Source organism: Pelophylax lessonae (assembly GCF_965119305.1).
Source record: "Pelophylax lessonae genome assembly, chromosome: 2".
NCBI lineage: Eukaryota > Metazoa > Chordata > Amphibia > Anura > Ranidae > Pelophylax > Pelophylax lessonae.
Genome location: NC_138769.1, coordinates 492,032,923 through 492,049,695, shown reverse-complemented (window position 1 = coordinate 492,049,695; position 16,773 = coordinate 492,032,923). Strand labels below are relative to the sequence as shown.

At 46.8% G+C, this 16,773-nt stretch overlaps 1 protein-coding gene across 3 annotated transcripts in view; it reads right to left on the bottom strand.

The window, feature by feature from the left end:
• The window catches only part of UGGT2 (UDP-glucose glycoprotein glucosyltransferase 2), a gene marked incomplete at its 5' end in the record, with an annotated part of 753,177 nt that overhangs the window by 665,233 nt on the left and 71,171 nt on the right, over positions 1-16,773 (bottom strand). For all 3 annotated transcript variants that reach the window (XM_082245311.1, XM_082245312.1, XM_082245313.1), the window contains 2 exons: positions 3,289-3,389; positions 13,396-13,468. In XM_082245311.1, coding sequence (XP_082101437.1) covers positions 3,289-3,389; positions 13,396-13,468 — 174 coding nt within the window. The remainder of the gene's footprint in view (positions 1-3,288; positions 3,390-13,395; positions 13,469-16,773) is intronic.

Genomic DNA, 16,773 nt, shown 5'->3' with positions numbered 1-16,773 from the left:
ATTGTGTGGGCCTCCTGGTTTGTGAGGTGGAGTCCATGGCAGGGTCCAGGACCGTATTGAAATCCCCTCCAATCAAGAGGGTACCTTGCAACATTTTCATCGCCACAGAGAGCAGCGGGGACAAAAACTTCCTTTGCTGTGTATTTGGGGCATAGAGGTTAAGTAGGGTAAATACAGTGTTGTTCAGTTGGCATATCAGCACAATAAACCTTCCTTCAGGATCAGCAATAGAGTCAATATACTTAAATGCTACTGAGTCTCTGACAGCTATAAAAACACCACACTTCTTTTTCGGAGCATTGGCCAAATAGACGTGGGGGAAATGGGGGAGAGACACTATAGGACACTTATGGGCTGCAAAGTGGGATTCCTGGACAAAAAGAATGTCAGCTTTGTGAAGTTTGGCTTCTCTAATCAATGCCGATCTCTTATAAGGACTATTGAGCCCTTTCGTGTTCAACGAGAGAACTTTCAGAGTCATGGTGACATGGTAGGATATGTATGATTAGTGAGGGGCCTACCAAGAATAGGTCTCACTATGTGTGGTGACCAGTACCTTACTAAAAGATTTTGTAGACAGGAAGGCACCAGGGTGGCGTGCAGCCAGATGGATGAGGTGCAGGAGGGATATCCGGATCCAGCAGATACTTGGGGCATCAGGGCACACCAGGGATGATGTGGATGTAGGCTGGTGGTGGGTAGGTTTGCAGAGGCTGTAAGAAAAAGGGGGGACGACAAGACAGACAAGACAGACAACACAAAGATAAGAAAGGCCTGACTAAAAAAGCAGGCATGATGGGCAGCCAAAAAAGCCACTGCGACTGAGGGGGGTCTACAAACGCTCAGCAACATGCTGAGCTGTCACAGAGTATTTGTAGAACGCACCAGGGGGGAAAAAGTCTGGTGGCAATGCAGTGAAAAAGAAAAAAACCTTCAAGAGGAAAAAATAAAAAGCAAAACAGCAAAAATAGCAAACGGTGAAGCTCACGGCATTCCTCCAGATAGTTGGAAAATCCGACTCATGCAGGAAGAAGAGGACTGTAGAGAATCATGTCCATTCATTCTGCAGGCGTTCCAATGGGGGGACAGTAGGTACCGGGGTCTCGTCCGGTAGAAGGTGCCACTGCTTGAAAAGCTGTATTCCTTTCTCCACACTGTAGATAGGGTATGTCTTGCCATTCCAGGTGACCAGCAGCTTCGTGGGGAATCCCCACTTGTAGATCACTTTATTATTACGCAACATCTTAGTGAGTGGTGCTAGCTTCTTGCGGTTAAGTGCAGTTTGCTGCGAGATATCTGTATAGAGGGAGATGCCCATGAATTCCTCGGGCACTGCTGGGCTCTGCTTTGCTGCCAACATAACACGCTCCTTCACATGGTAGTAATGGATGCGGGCCAAAGTGTCCCTAGGAGTTGTGTCAGGAAGAAACTTAGGCTTCGGAATTCGGTGGGCCCTGTCCACGCATAGCTCAATGTCGCTCAGAGCGGGAAGGAGTGCCTTCATCAAGCGTTGCACATAGCGGGTCAGCTCACTGTGAGGGACAGTTTCAGGGATCCCCCGAAACTTAATGTTATTCCGACGTGAGCGATCTTCTAAGTCGGCAATTTTAGTTTGAAGTCGCTGAACTTCTGTCTCCTGGTCAGTGTAGGCATCTACAAGGTCGTTGTGCGCGTTGTAGAGGTCCGCCATCTTAGTCTCTAAATGATGAATTCTATGTTCATTGGTCTGTACATTGCCTTTAATTTCATGAAACATGTCATCAAAGTCCGCATGGAGTGTGCTCCTGAAGGACAGAAGCATCCGCTTCATAGTCGCTTCGGATATGGGCTGGTCTGATGCAGGGAACGAGTCAATAGAGAGGTCTGGGGATCTATGAGGCCTCTGGGCCTTGTCTGAGGTGCGCTGCGTGAAGGGGGAAGTATCCCCACTATTGCGGCGTTGCTTCGATTTAGCAGGGCTGGACGTTGTGGGAGAGGAGGGTGGAGAGCTTTCCTCCAGCGTCCCCATGTCTGCTATGTCCTCCATAAGGGGATCACCTCCACCGCTGTAGCGCTGATGCCCGGGAGCTGCGCCGGGCCCGGCGCCATTTTGCTTACCCCGAGCCGGCGTCGCCGGGAAGAAGTCGGTCAGCCGTTGTGGCGGTTTCGTCGCCTTTCTGCGCTTGGACATCGTAGCCCGGTAGTGTAGGGAGTCTCCACAGCCGTTCACTGAGTTCGTAGTGTAAGTCGTCAGCCGCTGTGAGTTGCTTTGGTCTGGTGGATGCCGGAGCACTCATGCGGCCATCACGCTCGCCGGCCGGACACGCCCCCCCTCTTAGTGGTATTTAATCACCACTGGGCTTTTGATTTTTTTTTGCAAAAAAACTACGTATTTCTTCCTTTCTGTCAGAAAATGTAAATAAGTAATTTTTCTCCTAGGCTGCACTTATGGGCACTGATGAGACAGCACTAAAGGGCACTGATAAGGTGGCATTATTGTGCCGCATTGAAAGACACTGAAAGGTGGCACCGATTTGTGGCACTTACGGGCAATGATAGGAGGAACGAATAAGCAGCACTGATAGGCAGCACAGTCTGTTATCACTGATGGGCACAGATTGACATCACTGATGGGGCTGCACCGATAATCAGGGCACTGAGGGTCAGTGCCCTGATTACCTGTACAGGTCTTCCCTACGAGGAAATTACGCTGATTGGCTCTACTCTCCTCACATTAGGTCAGTGTGAGGTGAGGAGAGCCAATTACTGGCACTCCCCTGTTTACATGTGATTGGCTGTGATTGGACATAGCTGATCACATGGGTAAAGAGAGGGGTCATCAGCTCTTTACCAAGATCGGGGCCGCACCATGTCCCTGGGCTATCGCCGCAAGGCGTGAGAGCGGCAAGACTGGGGCAACATCATATGACATTATTGCAGAACGAGAGGGGATCCCACCCACTGTCATTTTACTATATGGCAGGCGGGAGGTGATTAAACAACATTTCCTTGACACCAGGTAATATGTAAACTGTCAAGTACTTTATCAGATCTCACAATGTGCATACAAGACATCTGGCGGGAACATACAATTGGGTGCTGGTTTCAGAGTGCAGCCAGCTCTTGCTGGTGCACAGTGAAAGATGGCACTGTGGAAAGAGATATATATAGTGCACAGCAAAAAGGCATTAAGCAGCCAATTAGTAACTTTGCAATGAAACTTGAGATCTGGCAATTACCAGTAGTAGGGTTAAAATGTAGAAACTGGTGAAATGCCCTGTAATGTTGCAGTAAAACAAGAAAATGTACCTTGCAGCTCCCAGACTTTCAAAGGCAGCATCTCATTAGTGCTTTCAATCAGATGTTTTCGAAACTCCACCAAATTATTTTTCAAATCAGGATACATTTGTCTTGAAAAAAATCCAACAGAAATTGTAAATTAAACAGAAGACACAGAGGATCATTCAATATACAAGTAATGCGCATTAAATTGCAATAGCATGCACCATAACTTGTTAGCAGAAGCCTATTTATAATTTGGCAATGCAATGCAAAAGAAAGCCTATCAAAAAAGTTAAAAAGAGTTAGTTCACCTTTTCACAAAAAATGAAAAAGGTGAACTACATTACAACATCCCTCCCCACCAGCCAATCATGGCTGCACTTGGCTCCCTAGGTGATTATCTCCCGCTGCCCAGGCTAGCCGAAGTAGCGATCTGGGCATTTGAACACCGCACTCTTTGACATCCTTTATGGCTTCAGGACTATAAGAACAAAGACGGCTCAGAAAGAATCTCATTGGTCAGCCAGTCACATGACCGCTAGCTATTGCAAATATTATGATGCTACACAGACTCTGGGCCGTGCAATTCATTTTTCAAATGCCCCAACCGCTATACCAACTTGCATGGGCGGTGGAAGGAAATCATTGAAAGAGCGAAGTACAGCAGGATCAGGTGTTGTAAGTATGTTTGCCTTCCCCCTTTTCCTTTTTATTTGCCATTTAAGTTTGTAAAAAGTTGAAAAAAAAAAAAAATAATGTTTTAAGGAATGGGCTTGCCAAACTTCAAACGCAAATCCACAAAGATTATGTAAACAGCTGGAAGTGAAAAATTCAATTGTGTAAGTTCCCCATGGGTTCCAAAGCTGCAGATGCAATTTCTCATATTTCACAAAAGTGAAATTTGTACCCACCCTAAATGTTTTTCTTGGAGTTAATTGAAGGGCACAGGAAAGGGATGGGCAAAGGAAACAAAAAAGAGTTAACAGGCTCACTGTAACAGAAAAACATGGGAACCCTGCAGCTCAGAACTGCCTGAAGGATCTCGTGCCTGGAGCTGGCATCAAATAAGGCCTGAACATTCATCTGGTAAAACTTTTGAACACAGGACTAGGTAGCAGCCTTGCAAATCCAGGAAATCCGGGAATTCATCTTCACCTCTACTAGGCTGCCCACGAGGTGAAGTAGAGGTGAAGATGAATATGGCAGGGCTCTCTTGAGCTGAACTCTGCAGCACGTGTGAAGCTGGAGTTCATGAAAGCAGAGCGGTTTCCGATGTGTTATCTGACCTTCATCTGAGAAGCGGATTGGGATGGCGACCCTGTGATGATTATCTGCAGTTTGCCATGGCTATAGCCTGAATGCTTGTCTATCATATCCGTCTGGTAAGAGTGTTTTGGCACTTTACTTGGTGGCGGATCTGCTTCACCCTCCTATTCAATGTTGGTTGCTGTGTAGTTACATTCTTCCACGTGGATGGATCTCTGGATATTCTTCCCTTTATGGATTGTGTATGGACTTTTTAAATCTTGATTAAGCGCTACATATATTTATCTAACTGTGCATGGTAGCCAATCACCATCTAACTTCAGCTTGTTCAGTCAAGCCTTGTCAAAAAAAGCCAAGAAGCTGTCTGGTTTCTATGCAGAGCTGCACTCTATTTTGCTCTCTGAAACAAGATTGCAAATGCCAAGGTTTGGCCATCTTCTGGTACTCAGTGCCAAATGCTCATCCAGGCTTGAATACAAAAAAGAAAGGATTCATTCCACTGAGTATTTCTTTGAATTACACTGTCTTTCCTCACACCAATCAAGGTATTTCTTCCATGTGCAATGGTAGACCTTTTTGGGAAGTAGACATTCTAGCTTAACATTGGAATCACAGATTCAGAGGCCCCTGTCCCTCAAGCAGGATGGTAAACCTGGGACAGAAGATCTTGATAGTCTAGAAGACTCCACAGAGCATTTGCCAGGCATCTAATTAGTTCACAGTACCACATCCGCCTGGATAAGTCTGGAGCAGAGTATCACGGATGCCCTCCATCTGGATCGCGCAAAGCAAAGGAGGAGAGGTTTTGGGGGAGCAAATGCATAAATCAGCCTGTACTGATCCCTTTGACCCACCAAAACATCCACTGCTTCCAAAGGATTTATGTATCTGAAGACAAACCTGTCCAATTTGTTGCTGAACTTGGAAGTCAGGATGTCCACATCCGCTGACACAGGACCTGGAATGCCTACAGGTGCAGGGCCCTTTCTGATCAAGACTGATGGCAGGGGCCCATCATATGTTCACTGCCAGAAGCAGAATCCTTTCTACCTCTCTTGCTACCACAAGACTTCTGGTTCCTCCTTGATGGTTAATGTATGCCAGTGCTGTAGTGTTGCCCAATGATCTGGATTCTGATGAGATGACCCTCTAGTTGGGATGTCCAGGCTTGCAAAAATGCTGATTTGGAGACAGAACTGTTCCGGCCTCCAAGACCCCTGCGCAACTCTGTCTCTCAGGATCCCTCCCCAGGCTTATAGACTGGTATACATAGTGAGGATCTCCCAAGAAATCAGAAGAATGGATTTCCCCAACCTCAGTACAGGATTGCTGGGCCACTAGCTACACACAACCTCAGATGGTGTCTTACCCGGTGTCTCCATAATTAGTTTGTCCAACTGGCTTCTAAGTAAGCAAATAAACTGCCTCAAAGAAGGAAATTATTATGATTCTTATGGAGAAGCAAAGAGTTGGTCAACTCTTGGTCTAAAAAGGCGAAGTCTAGGCACTCACAGTTTGATTTGGAGAAGAAACACTCTGGGTTGAGTTGTGTCTATGATGCAGATATGGCAAGGAATGAGTCAGCTACAGACTTTGAACGTTCAGTATTCAATCAAAACTTTTTAACTGTCTGCTACATATTTTGGGCCAGGACAAAAAGGGAATATTCCCAGCTTGAGGTCTAGGGTTCTATGGGGGTAGACATGTCTTCTCCTAGCAACGGCCCTAATGAGGGTATCCAAGGCAGCTTCAAAGAGACGTTGTCCATCAAGGGTTATGCACTGCAAATACTTTTTACACGCCTGTGCTGCAGCCCATTTCAACCAAACAGTTCTCCACATGTTCACAGATCGGATACAGATACTGGAAACAAGATGAGAGATATCCACTAACCCATCTACGCAATAGTTCACAACTGGCAGCATGAGCTTTAAGCACTCCACAATTAGTGGATCAGTGTAGAGGAAAGCTGGATCAAATCCCATGTATCTAGTTCATTTCCCTAATGTTTGACAGACTAACATTAGAGCCATTGCACTTGCAATGCAGGGTCCACAAGAAAAAACAAGGTTTCTGAAAGACTCTCCAAAATTTTATCCATGGGATCCTTAAACATTGGTGCATCCTATAAAAGATTCATTTGTGCTTTTTTAGCACAGGACAATGCTGGATCAACAGTAGGAATATCTTGCTTCTTAATAAAGGACTCCTCAAAAGGTTTTTGGACTGTAGTACATTTGGGAAGTAAAAATAGTTTACCAGGCATTTTCTAGTCGATGCATAGGACATCTAAGTGTAGTGATTTGGAAAATCTAAGTCGTCCCAGGACCTCGAAAGGATAACACACAGGCAGCTGCACTTGTGGAAGCTAGAGACAGCTCTACTCTTTAGGTTGGCATATAATGCATTATTAAGAGTTGAAATGGTCACTGTAAACCTGTGACTCCTCAACATCATTTAGCAACAATTTTAAAGACTTTTTTAGTCGGGAGCCTCCACAGTAGAAGGCTCACAGGTTGCCAATGCTGCAGGCAGGTCAAGGGAGGGAATTGAGGTATGGCTATGGACTCTGTAGCTAAGGTCAGCAATCAACATTTACGAGTTGGCCCATGAACACCTGACTAACTGTTGAGGTTACCAGAGGAGGGTACCATATCCAACTAAGCTAAAGAAGACTCAGAGAAATGTAGGGACTAAGCAGGAGACAGTGTTCCAGGCTGTGTCAGGCTCTTGAAAGGGGGCACTGCTGGAAGTCCTAGATCAGGGGTCTCCAAACTTACAAAACAAAGGGCCAGTTTTCTGCCTTTTAAACTTCAAGGGGGCTGGATTATGGCCAGAGGGAGTAGAAAATGCACTAGCATGAGTGGGAGAAAACAATGCAATTGGCTTGGTGTCACGGAACCATGAACCAGACGTACAACAACAGATAAGTGAAAATAAGACAGCTTTATTGAAAAACAAGCTATAAAGCAAAAGTCCAAACGGATGGCGAAACCGATGCAGAGTCTTTGCGAAGCCAGGGGTCAGGAACCAGCAGGGTAGTCAGACGAAGCCAGGATCAGGAACCAACAGGGTAGTCAGACGAAGCCAGGAACAGGAACCAGAAGTGGCAGCAGTCTTAGTAGCATGTGAACACAGGGGGACCAAGCAGGGAACTGAAGCCACAGACCTCCTATATATATGAGCTAGGCATCCAGCTCCTCCCAGTGGGAAGGAGGAGCCGCAGGGTGGGAGGCTACAAGAAACCCAGAAACCAAGATGGCCGCCAGCACATGTCAAACGAAGGAGAACAGCAAGAAGGTAAGACCATGACAGTACCTCCCCCTCAAGGGCCCCTCCTCCGCGGAGTAAAGAACGGTTTCTGAGGGAAGCGTGCGTGGAAGGCTCGGAGCAAGGCAGGAGCATGGACATCTGCGGAGGGAACCCAGGAACGCTCCTCTGGACCATAACCACGCCAATGAACCAAAAACTGCACCCGACCGCGGACCAGGCGTGAGTCCAGGATATTGCTCACCTCATACTCCTCACGATTGCCCACTCGGACCGGACGAGGCCGAGGAACCGAGGAAGTGAAACGATTACACACCAGAGGCTTCAACAGGGAGACATGAAACACGTTGGAGATCCGCATGCCAGGAGGAAGCGCAAGGGCATAGGCTACCGGGTTTACCCTGCGAAGCACTCGGAAGGGACCAACAAAGCGAGGCGCCAGCTTGGGAGTGGGCACTCGAAGGTTGAGGTTGCGGGTGGACAACCATACACGGTCTCCGGCCTGGTAGGAAGGAGCAGGCGCTCGTCTGCGATCAGCCTGGAGTCTCTGGCGCTGCGCAGAGACCTCAAGGGACTTCTGGATCTGTACCCAAGAAGCACGTAGGACGGAAAGGTGATCCTCCACAGCCGGAATATCCTGGGGAGAGAATACCTCCGGTAACACGGCAGGTTGGAACCCATAGTTGGCCATGAAGGGAGACGTCCCAGAGGAAGAGTTCACCGCCGTGTTCCTGGCAAACTCAGCCCAAGGCAGGAGGTCAACCCAATTGTCTTGGTGATCGGAGACATAGCAACGAAGGAATTGCTCCAAGGCCTGATTGGATCGTTCTGCGGCCCCATTGGACTGAGGGTGGTAGGCCGAGGAGAAGGAGAGATGAATCCCCAACTGGGAGCAAAAGGCGCGCCAGAACCTGGACACAAACTGACTCCCCCGATCCGACACAATCTCCTTGGGCAAACCGTGCAACCGGAAGACCTCCCTGGCAAAAATCGTGGCCAACTCCTGTGCAGAGGGTAACTTCTTGAGAGGAACACAGTGACACATTTTGGAAAACCGATCCACAATCATGAGACTGACCGTATGGCCTCGGGATGCAGGGAGGTCCACAATGAAATCCATCCCCAGGTGTGACCATGGGCGCTCCCCGGTGGCTAAGGGTTGCAGAAGGCCCAACGGAAGGTGCCGAGGGGACTTACTCTGGGCACAAACGGAGCATGCCGCTACATATGCGGCGATGTCGGAACGTAGGGAAGGCCACCAGAACAGACGTGAAACAGCCCAGGACAGCTGATTCTTTCCAGGATGCCCCGCGGTCTTGGAGTTATGGTAGGTTGCGCAACTCCTCAGGCACAAAACATCTGCCGTTGGGTCTCCCAGAGGGAGCACCAGATTGAGCCGCCAAAATCTGCTCACCCAGGGGAGAGGTCAGGCTGGTGCGAATGGCAGCCAGGATCTGATTCGGAGGTATGACCGAAGTCGGAATCGACTCCTCCCTGGACAGGTCGGAGTACTGCCGTGATAAGGCATCAGCCCTGATGTTCTTGGAACCGGGTAGGTAGGAGACCACGTAATTAAAACGTGACAAGAACAGAGCCCATCTGGCCTGACGTGGTGTCAATCTCTTGGCCTCAGAGAGGTAGGTCAGATTCTTGTGGTCCGTCAGGATGAGGACCGGAACCACCGAACCCTCGAGCAAGTGCCTCCATTCTTTAAGAGCCTGCACGATGGCCAATAACTCCCTGTCACCAATCTGGTAGTTGCACTCCGCGGAAGACAGTTTCCGGGAGTAAAACCCACAAGGAAGCAGAGGACCCTCTGGTGTTCTACGCTGAGACAGAAGGGCGCCTACTCCCGTCTCAGACGCGTCCACCTCGAGGACAAAGGGCAACCCAGGGTTGGGATGCGACAGAATCGGAGCCGACACAAAGGCGGACTTTAGAGCCTCAAAAGCTCGGATGGCCTCGGGCGGCCAGACCTGGGAATTACTGCCCTTCCTGGTCAGATCCGTGAGAGGCTTGGCTAGCATGGAAAAGTCCCTGATGAACTTCCGATAACAATTGGCGAAGCCCAAAAAGCGCTGCAGGGAGCGAAGACCACTGGGCTGGGGCCACTGTAAGACAGCCGAAACCTTCTCAGGATCCATGGAGAACCCCTCAGCGGAAATGATGTAACCTAAGAAGGTTACCTGGGATCGGTGAAATTCGCATTTCTCAAGCTTACCGAACAGCTTGTTCTCTCGTAACCGTTGCAACACTCGTTTGACATCCAGAATGTGGGTCTCCATGGACTCAGAATATACCAAGATGTCATCCAGGTAGACCACCACACACTGCTGCAACAGGTCACGGAAAACATCGTTGATGAATTCCTGAAAGACTGCGGGCGCATTGCAGAGCCCAAAGGGCATAACCAAGGATTCATAATGACCGGTCCTGGTGTTAAACGCGGTCTTCCACTCATCGCCCGCCTTGATCCTTACGAGGTTATATGCCGCCCTCAGGTCGAGTTTGGTAAAGACCGTGGCCCCTTTAAGGCGATCGAACAGCTCGGAAATCAAGGGTATCGGGTAAGCGTTCTTGATCGTGATGCGATTGAGACCCCTGTAATCGATGCAAGGCCTCAACTCACCGCCCTTCTTTTTCACAAAGAAAAATCCAGCCCCTGCCGGGGACGAGGATTTGCGAATGTGTCCACGTGAAAGCGCCTCCCTCACGTACTCCTCCATGGCCTCATTCTCCGCTACCGACAGTGGATAGACTTTGCCACGAGGAGGAACGGCACCAGATTGTAACTCGATGGCACAATCGTATGGGCGGTGCGGAGGTAGGGCAACCGCGCGCACCTTATCGAATACATCCCGGTACTCCTCGTATTCAGGGGGCAACAGAGAGTCCGAGGAAGTACACAGTAACTTGACAGGCCCATGGGTGCAACTAGTCCCACACTGCGGTGACCACGAGAGGATCTCGGCCGATCTCCAATCGAAAATCGGATTATGCTTCTGGAGCCAGGGGTACCCCAAGACCACCGAGTAGTGTGGAGACGAAATAACCTGGAAGCAGACCAACTCTCTGTGGACGGCACCAATGGCTAACCCCACTGGAAGGGTCTCATGAGTCACGTGTGGCGGCAGAAGGGGTCTGCCGTCTATCGCCTCAAGAGCCAGAGGAGAACCTCGAGCCTGCAGAGGAATGGAATTGGCGGCAGCGAACACACTATCAATGAACAAACCACCAGCACCAGAGTCTACCAACGCCTGGGTCGTCACCGAGCCCCCGACCCAGGAAAGGACAACAGTGATCAGTGGTTTGTCAACACGGGAAACCGGGGATGAGGAGACTCCACCCAAGATCTGCCCCCGACAGGATCTCAGGTGCGAGCGTTTCCCTGGACGGTTCGGACATGCCAACCGAAAATGCCCACCGAGACCACAGTACATGCATCGGCCCTCGCGTCTCCGGAGTACCCTCTCCCCCTCGGACAGGCGAGCAAACCCCAGCTGCATGGGTTCACCCCCAGACAAGTCATCCCCAGGAGGCGTGGGAGGAGAGGGAGGCACGGGTGGGACAACAAAGGTAGGCGCCAATCTGTTAGGAGGCCTCCGCAGACTCTCCTTAAAGGAAGGTCTCTCCCTGAGTCTGGTGTCAATCAAAATCAGGAAAGAAATAAGAGACTCGAGCTCCACTGGTAGGTCCTTAGCTGCAACCTCATCCTTCAAGGCATCCGAGAGACCATGAGAGAAAGCAGCGACCAGAGCCTCATTATTCCAGCCCACCTCTGCTGCCAGGGTACGAAACTCAATGGCGTATTCAGCTACGGATCGTGAACCCTGTCTGATGGACATAAGGAGCTTCGCAGCAGAGGCAGCACGAGCCGGCACATCGAATACCTTCCGAAGAGAAGCAACAAAACCGGAAAACTCGGCAACCACCGGATTGTTGTTCTCCCATAAAGGGCTGGCCCAGGCCAAGGCCTTGTCCGAGAGCAGCGAGATTAAGAAGCCCACCTTTGATCTCTCAGTAGGAAAGGCATGTGGCAGCAACTCAAAATAAATGCCCACCTGGTTAAGGAAACCTCGGCACTGAGTTGGCTCTCCCCCAAAGCGCTGTGGAAGGGGGGCAGAACCGGACATACCCCGAAACACCGCGGGCGCAACAACAGGTGTCGGGGTAGACTCTGGCGCAACAACCGGAGCGGCAGTAGGAGCGGACCCAGGATCGACAACCGACCCATCGGCAACGGGAGCGAAATGAACCGTGCGTTCAAGCAGGGTTTGCAACGCCACGGCGAACTGACCCAACAGGTGATCCTGCTGATCAAGTCTGGCAACCAGCGTGGGTAGTGAGGATGGCCCTGTACCGTCAGAATTCGCGGCCTGTGGTACCGTGCGTTCAAGCAGGGTTTGCAACGCCACGGCGAACCGACCCAACAGGTGATCCTGCTGATCAAGTCTGGCAACCAGCGTGGGTAGCGAGGATGGCCCTGTACCGTCAGAATTCATGGCTTGGTCCTAATGACACGGAACCATGAACCAGACGTACAACAACAGATAAGTGAAAATAAGACAGCTTTATTGAAAAACAAGCTATAAAGCAAAAGTCCAAACGGATGGCGAAACCGATGCAGAGTCTTTGCGAAGCCAGGGGTCAGGAACCAGCAGGGTAGTCAGACGAAGCCAGGATCAGGAACCAACAGGGTAGTCAGACGAAGCCAGGATCAGGAACCAACAGGGTAGTCAGACGAAGCCAGGAACAGGAACCAGAAGTGGCAGCAGTCTTAGTAGCATGTGAACACAGGGGGACCAAGCAGGGAACTGAAGCCACAGACCTCCTATATATATGAGCTAGGCATCCAGCTCCTCCCAGTGGGAAGGAGGAGCCGCAGGGTGGGAGGCTACAAGAAACCCAGAAACCAAGATGGCCGCCAGCACATGTCAAACGAAGGAGAACAGCAAGAAGGTAAGACCATGACACTTGGTGATCAGTGGGAGTAAATTACATCATAGGTGTCTGTGGAAGAAATAGTACTCCATAATTGGTGTCAGTGGGAGGAATAGTTTCTCATATCAGTGGAACTAAAGTTCCCCCAGGGCTGGATGAAGGCAAGCAAAGGTCTAGTTTGGAGACCTCTACCCTAGATAAATGGCTAATAAAAAGAGATAAACTTTCCCAAGCAGAGAAAAGGTAGCAATCCTCTTGGGACACTAGCAAAACAGGATGGCAGTGGAAAGGATTATACCAGATCTGTCACAATTTTTTTTATTTAGTGTCCCAACCCTCTGTTGGCAGCAGTATAACTCAAAATGTATGTTTCTGGTGTCCCTCAACAAACGAGAAAAAAAGAAAATAAAAAATGGTGCATGTTATCCTTATGCCACCTGTACACCTGAAAACAAATTACAAATGAGGTAAACAAACAGGTAGGGGCAAACACTTTTTTTTTAAAGTCCGTTAACTAATTACAATGTAACAGTGGAAAAACCCAGTGTGGCTGAGTCAGCATTACATTATAAAGTTGAACACAAAGCACAAAATATAAATTTTATACTACATAACTTTATAGCATAAATTCACTTGTGCATGGTTTGGGAAACTTACATTAATTTGTCAAAATAAAACCCTTGAACGTCTTCATCAATTCCTTCATATGATTTTGTAGTAGAATTAGTGACTGCAAAATAAAATAAAATACAATAACTTTATTATACAGCACAGATATGTTACAAAGAGGGGACAAAACCCATTCAGTTTTTTCTCTAGACCAGTGCGTCTAAACCTTTTTTTAGTCAAGGCACACTTTACAATTCTGCACAATCTTAAGGCACCGCATTCTAAAATGTAAAAAATGAAACTAATAGTTTTACATATCGCAGCATCTACACACATGGCCCACCCAACATTAGAGGGGATTTATTCCTCCACGTTTGCACACTGGCACTGGCTAGTATTCTAGCATTATTGTTCTCAATCACTTGCTCTCCTTCTCTTTGTTAACATGACCCCACTGCTGACAGAGAGGGGCAAACAAGGATGCTGTACAGGTTCCCCATGTCCATCCTTATAGGCCAGTGGCTGGTCCATATGGTGCCCAAAATTGTAATGCTGCACAGTAAAACCTGTGGCTTTGAGTAACAAAAAGGCTGCCTTGCTGGCAATTTGTGGCAATCTTTAGGAGTTTTGCCAGGGCATCCCTGAAGAGCTCAAAAAGGCACACCAGGATGCCACGGTTGGTTACGACTAAGCGGACGTTTATCCGTGAAACGCGTCAACTACTATGCGTTCATCTCTTGTCTCTGACAATATTATGGATACACTTTGAATTGATTTATCTTTTGGACACGAATAAAACAGATTTTATATTTTTCACCTTCAAGTTGGAGTGCGGCTATTTCTCTCTATGCATTACAGGGTGCCACGGCACCCTGGTTGAAAAAGGCTGAAATAAACCATCTCCAAAATTCCACCAGGCTTCTCTCTGCAATCTGCCACCATCATTTAAATGGTCCAAACAGTCCACCACAAAATAAAGAGGAGGTAGCTGACAGACCTGACATCAAAAAAACATCTTTAAAAACACTACCTATGAGGTAGAGCTGCACGATTCTGGCCAAAATGAGAATCACGATTTTTTAGCTTGGAATAAAGATCACGATTCTCTTATGATTCTCTGTGTAACAAAAAAAATTGGGATAACTTTACTGTTACGTTTTTTTTTTTATTCATTAAAGTTTATTAATTGCGTTTGAAAGACTGCTGCGCAAATACAGTGTGACATAAAATATTACAACAATCGCCATTTTTTTCTGTAGGGTCTCTGCTAAAAAAATATATAAAATGTTTGGGGGTTCTAAGTACTTTTCTAGCAAAAAAAATGATTTTAACTTGCAAGCAACAAATGTCAGAAAAAGGTCCAGTCTTTAAGAGGTTAAACTTCCTTTCTCCCTGGCAGAGGGAAGGAAAAGATACAATGTAATCACTTTTGTTTATAGTTACTGGGAGACTTATGCTGATAGGCGTTTGCGGGAGGAAAGATACAATGTAATCATTTTGTTTATAGTTACTGGGAGTTTTCCACAGCTGTTTTCTCTGCTCCCTCAGCTATGCAAAGAATCGAGAATATGTCAGGTTTAGATCGTCAGGGGAGGTGAATCGAGATCGCGATTTTCATACGATTAATCGTGCAGCTCTACTATGAGGTAAGCCCAGGAGGTGTGAACCAAGCAGCAAAGGACTTCCATAAAATACGATACACCATAGCAGAAACAGCCCAGCTAAAAAAAAGCCAACTGCAAGAAAACATTCAACAAACAATCCAATAAATGATTTGACAAAGAATGCAAAACATTAAGGAACACCTTACAAACAGCCTCCAAGAACAAACACAGAGTCCCTGACAACACCGACCTAAAGGATAGCCTATAGCATTCTTCAGAAAAAATACAAACAAATCCTTAACCGCTTCCATACAGAGCAGTTAGACACCCTTCCTGCCCAGACCAATTTTCAGCTTTCAGCACTCTCACACTTTGAATGACAATTGCTCAGTCATGCTACACTATAACCAAACAAAATTTTTATCATTTTTTTCACACAAATAGAGCTTTCTTTTGGTGGTATTTGATCACAACTGGGGTTTTTTTTTTTCGTGATATATGCAAAAAAAGAGCAAAAATTTTGAAAAAAAAACACTTTTTTTTAGTTTCAATTATGAAATTTTGCAAAAAATAAATTTTTCTTCATACATTTGGGCCAAAATGTATACTGCTACATGTCTCTGGTAAAATTAACCCAAATTAGTGTATATTATTTAGTCTGTGTGAAAGTTATTGAGTCTAGAAGCTATGGTACCAATTACTGAAAATTGATCACACCAGATGTACTGACTGCCTATCTCCTTTCTTGAGGCCCTGAAATGTCAGGACAGTACAAATACCGACCAAATGACCCCTTTTTGTAAAGTAGACAGTCCAAGGTATTTAGTAAGAGGCATGGTGAGTTTTTTGAAGTTGTAATTTTTTCCCACAATTCTTGGGAAAATGAAGAAAAATTTTTTTTTTCTTTTTTTTCCCACAAAGTTGTCAATTTATAAGCTATTTCTAACACATAGCATGTACACAGCAAAAATTACACCCAAAAATACATTCTGCTACTTCTTCCGAGTATAGCGATACCACATGTGTGAGACTTTTACACAGCCTGGCCACAAAAAGAGACTCCACGTCCAAGAAGCACATTCAGGCGTTCTAGGAGCATAAATACACATAAAACTTTCTTACTACCTATCACACTTTTCAAGGCCCTAGAGCACCAATACAATGGAAAAGTCCACAAAATGACCCCATTTTGGAAAGCAAACACTCCAACGTATATTCTATGAGGCATTATGGGTCGTTTGAACATATCATTTTTTTCCACAGGTTTTTGGAAAATGTGGGAAAAAAATGAAAACTTTTTTTTTTTTACACAAAGTTGTCAATTTATAGGATATTCCTAACACATAGCATGTACACAGCAAAAATGACACCCCAAAATACATTCTGCCACTCCTCCTGAGTATGGCAATACCACATGTGTGAGACTTTTTCACAGCCTAGCCATATAGAGGGGCCGAACATCCAAGGAGCATCATCATGCATCCTAGCCACTTGCCTAGGCCTATTTTTGACATTTGGTGTTTACAAGCTAAAATCAGTTGTTTTGCTAGAAAACTGCTTAGAACCCCCAAACATTATATATTTTTTTTTAGCAGAGACCCTAGAGAATAAAATGGAGATTATTTCACTATTTTTTATCACACCGTATTTGCGTAGCGGTCTTCCAAACGCAGTTTTTTTGGAAAAAAATCACTTTTTTTAATTAAAAAATAAGAAACCAGTAAAGTTAGCCCAATTTTTTTCCATAATGTGAAAGATAATGTTACGCCGAGTAAATAGATACCCAACATGTCATGTTTCAAAATTGCGCACGCTCACGGAA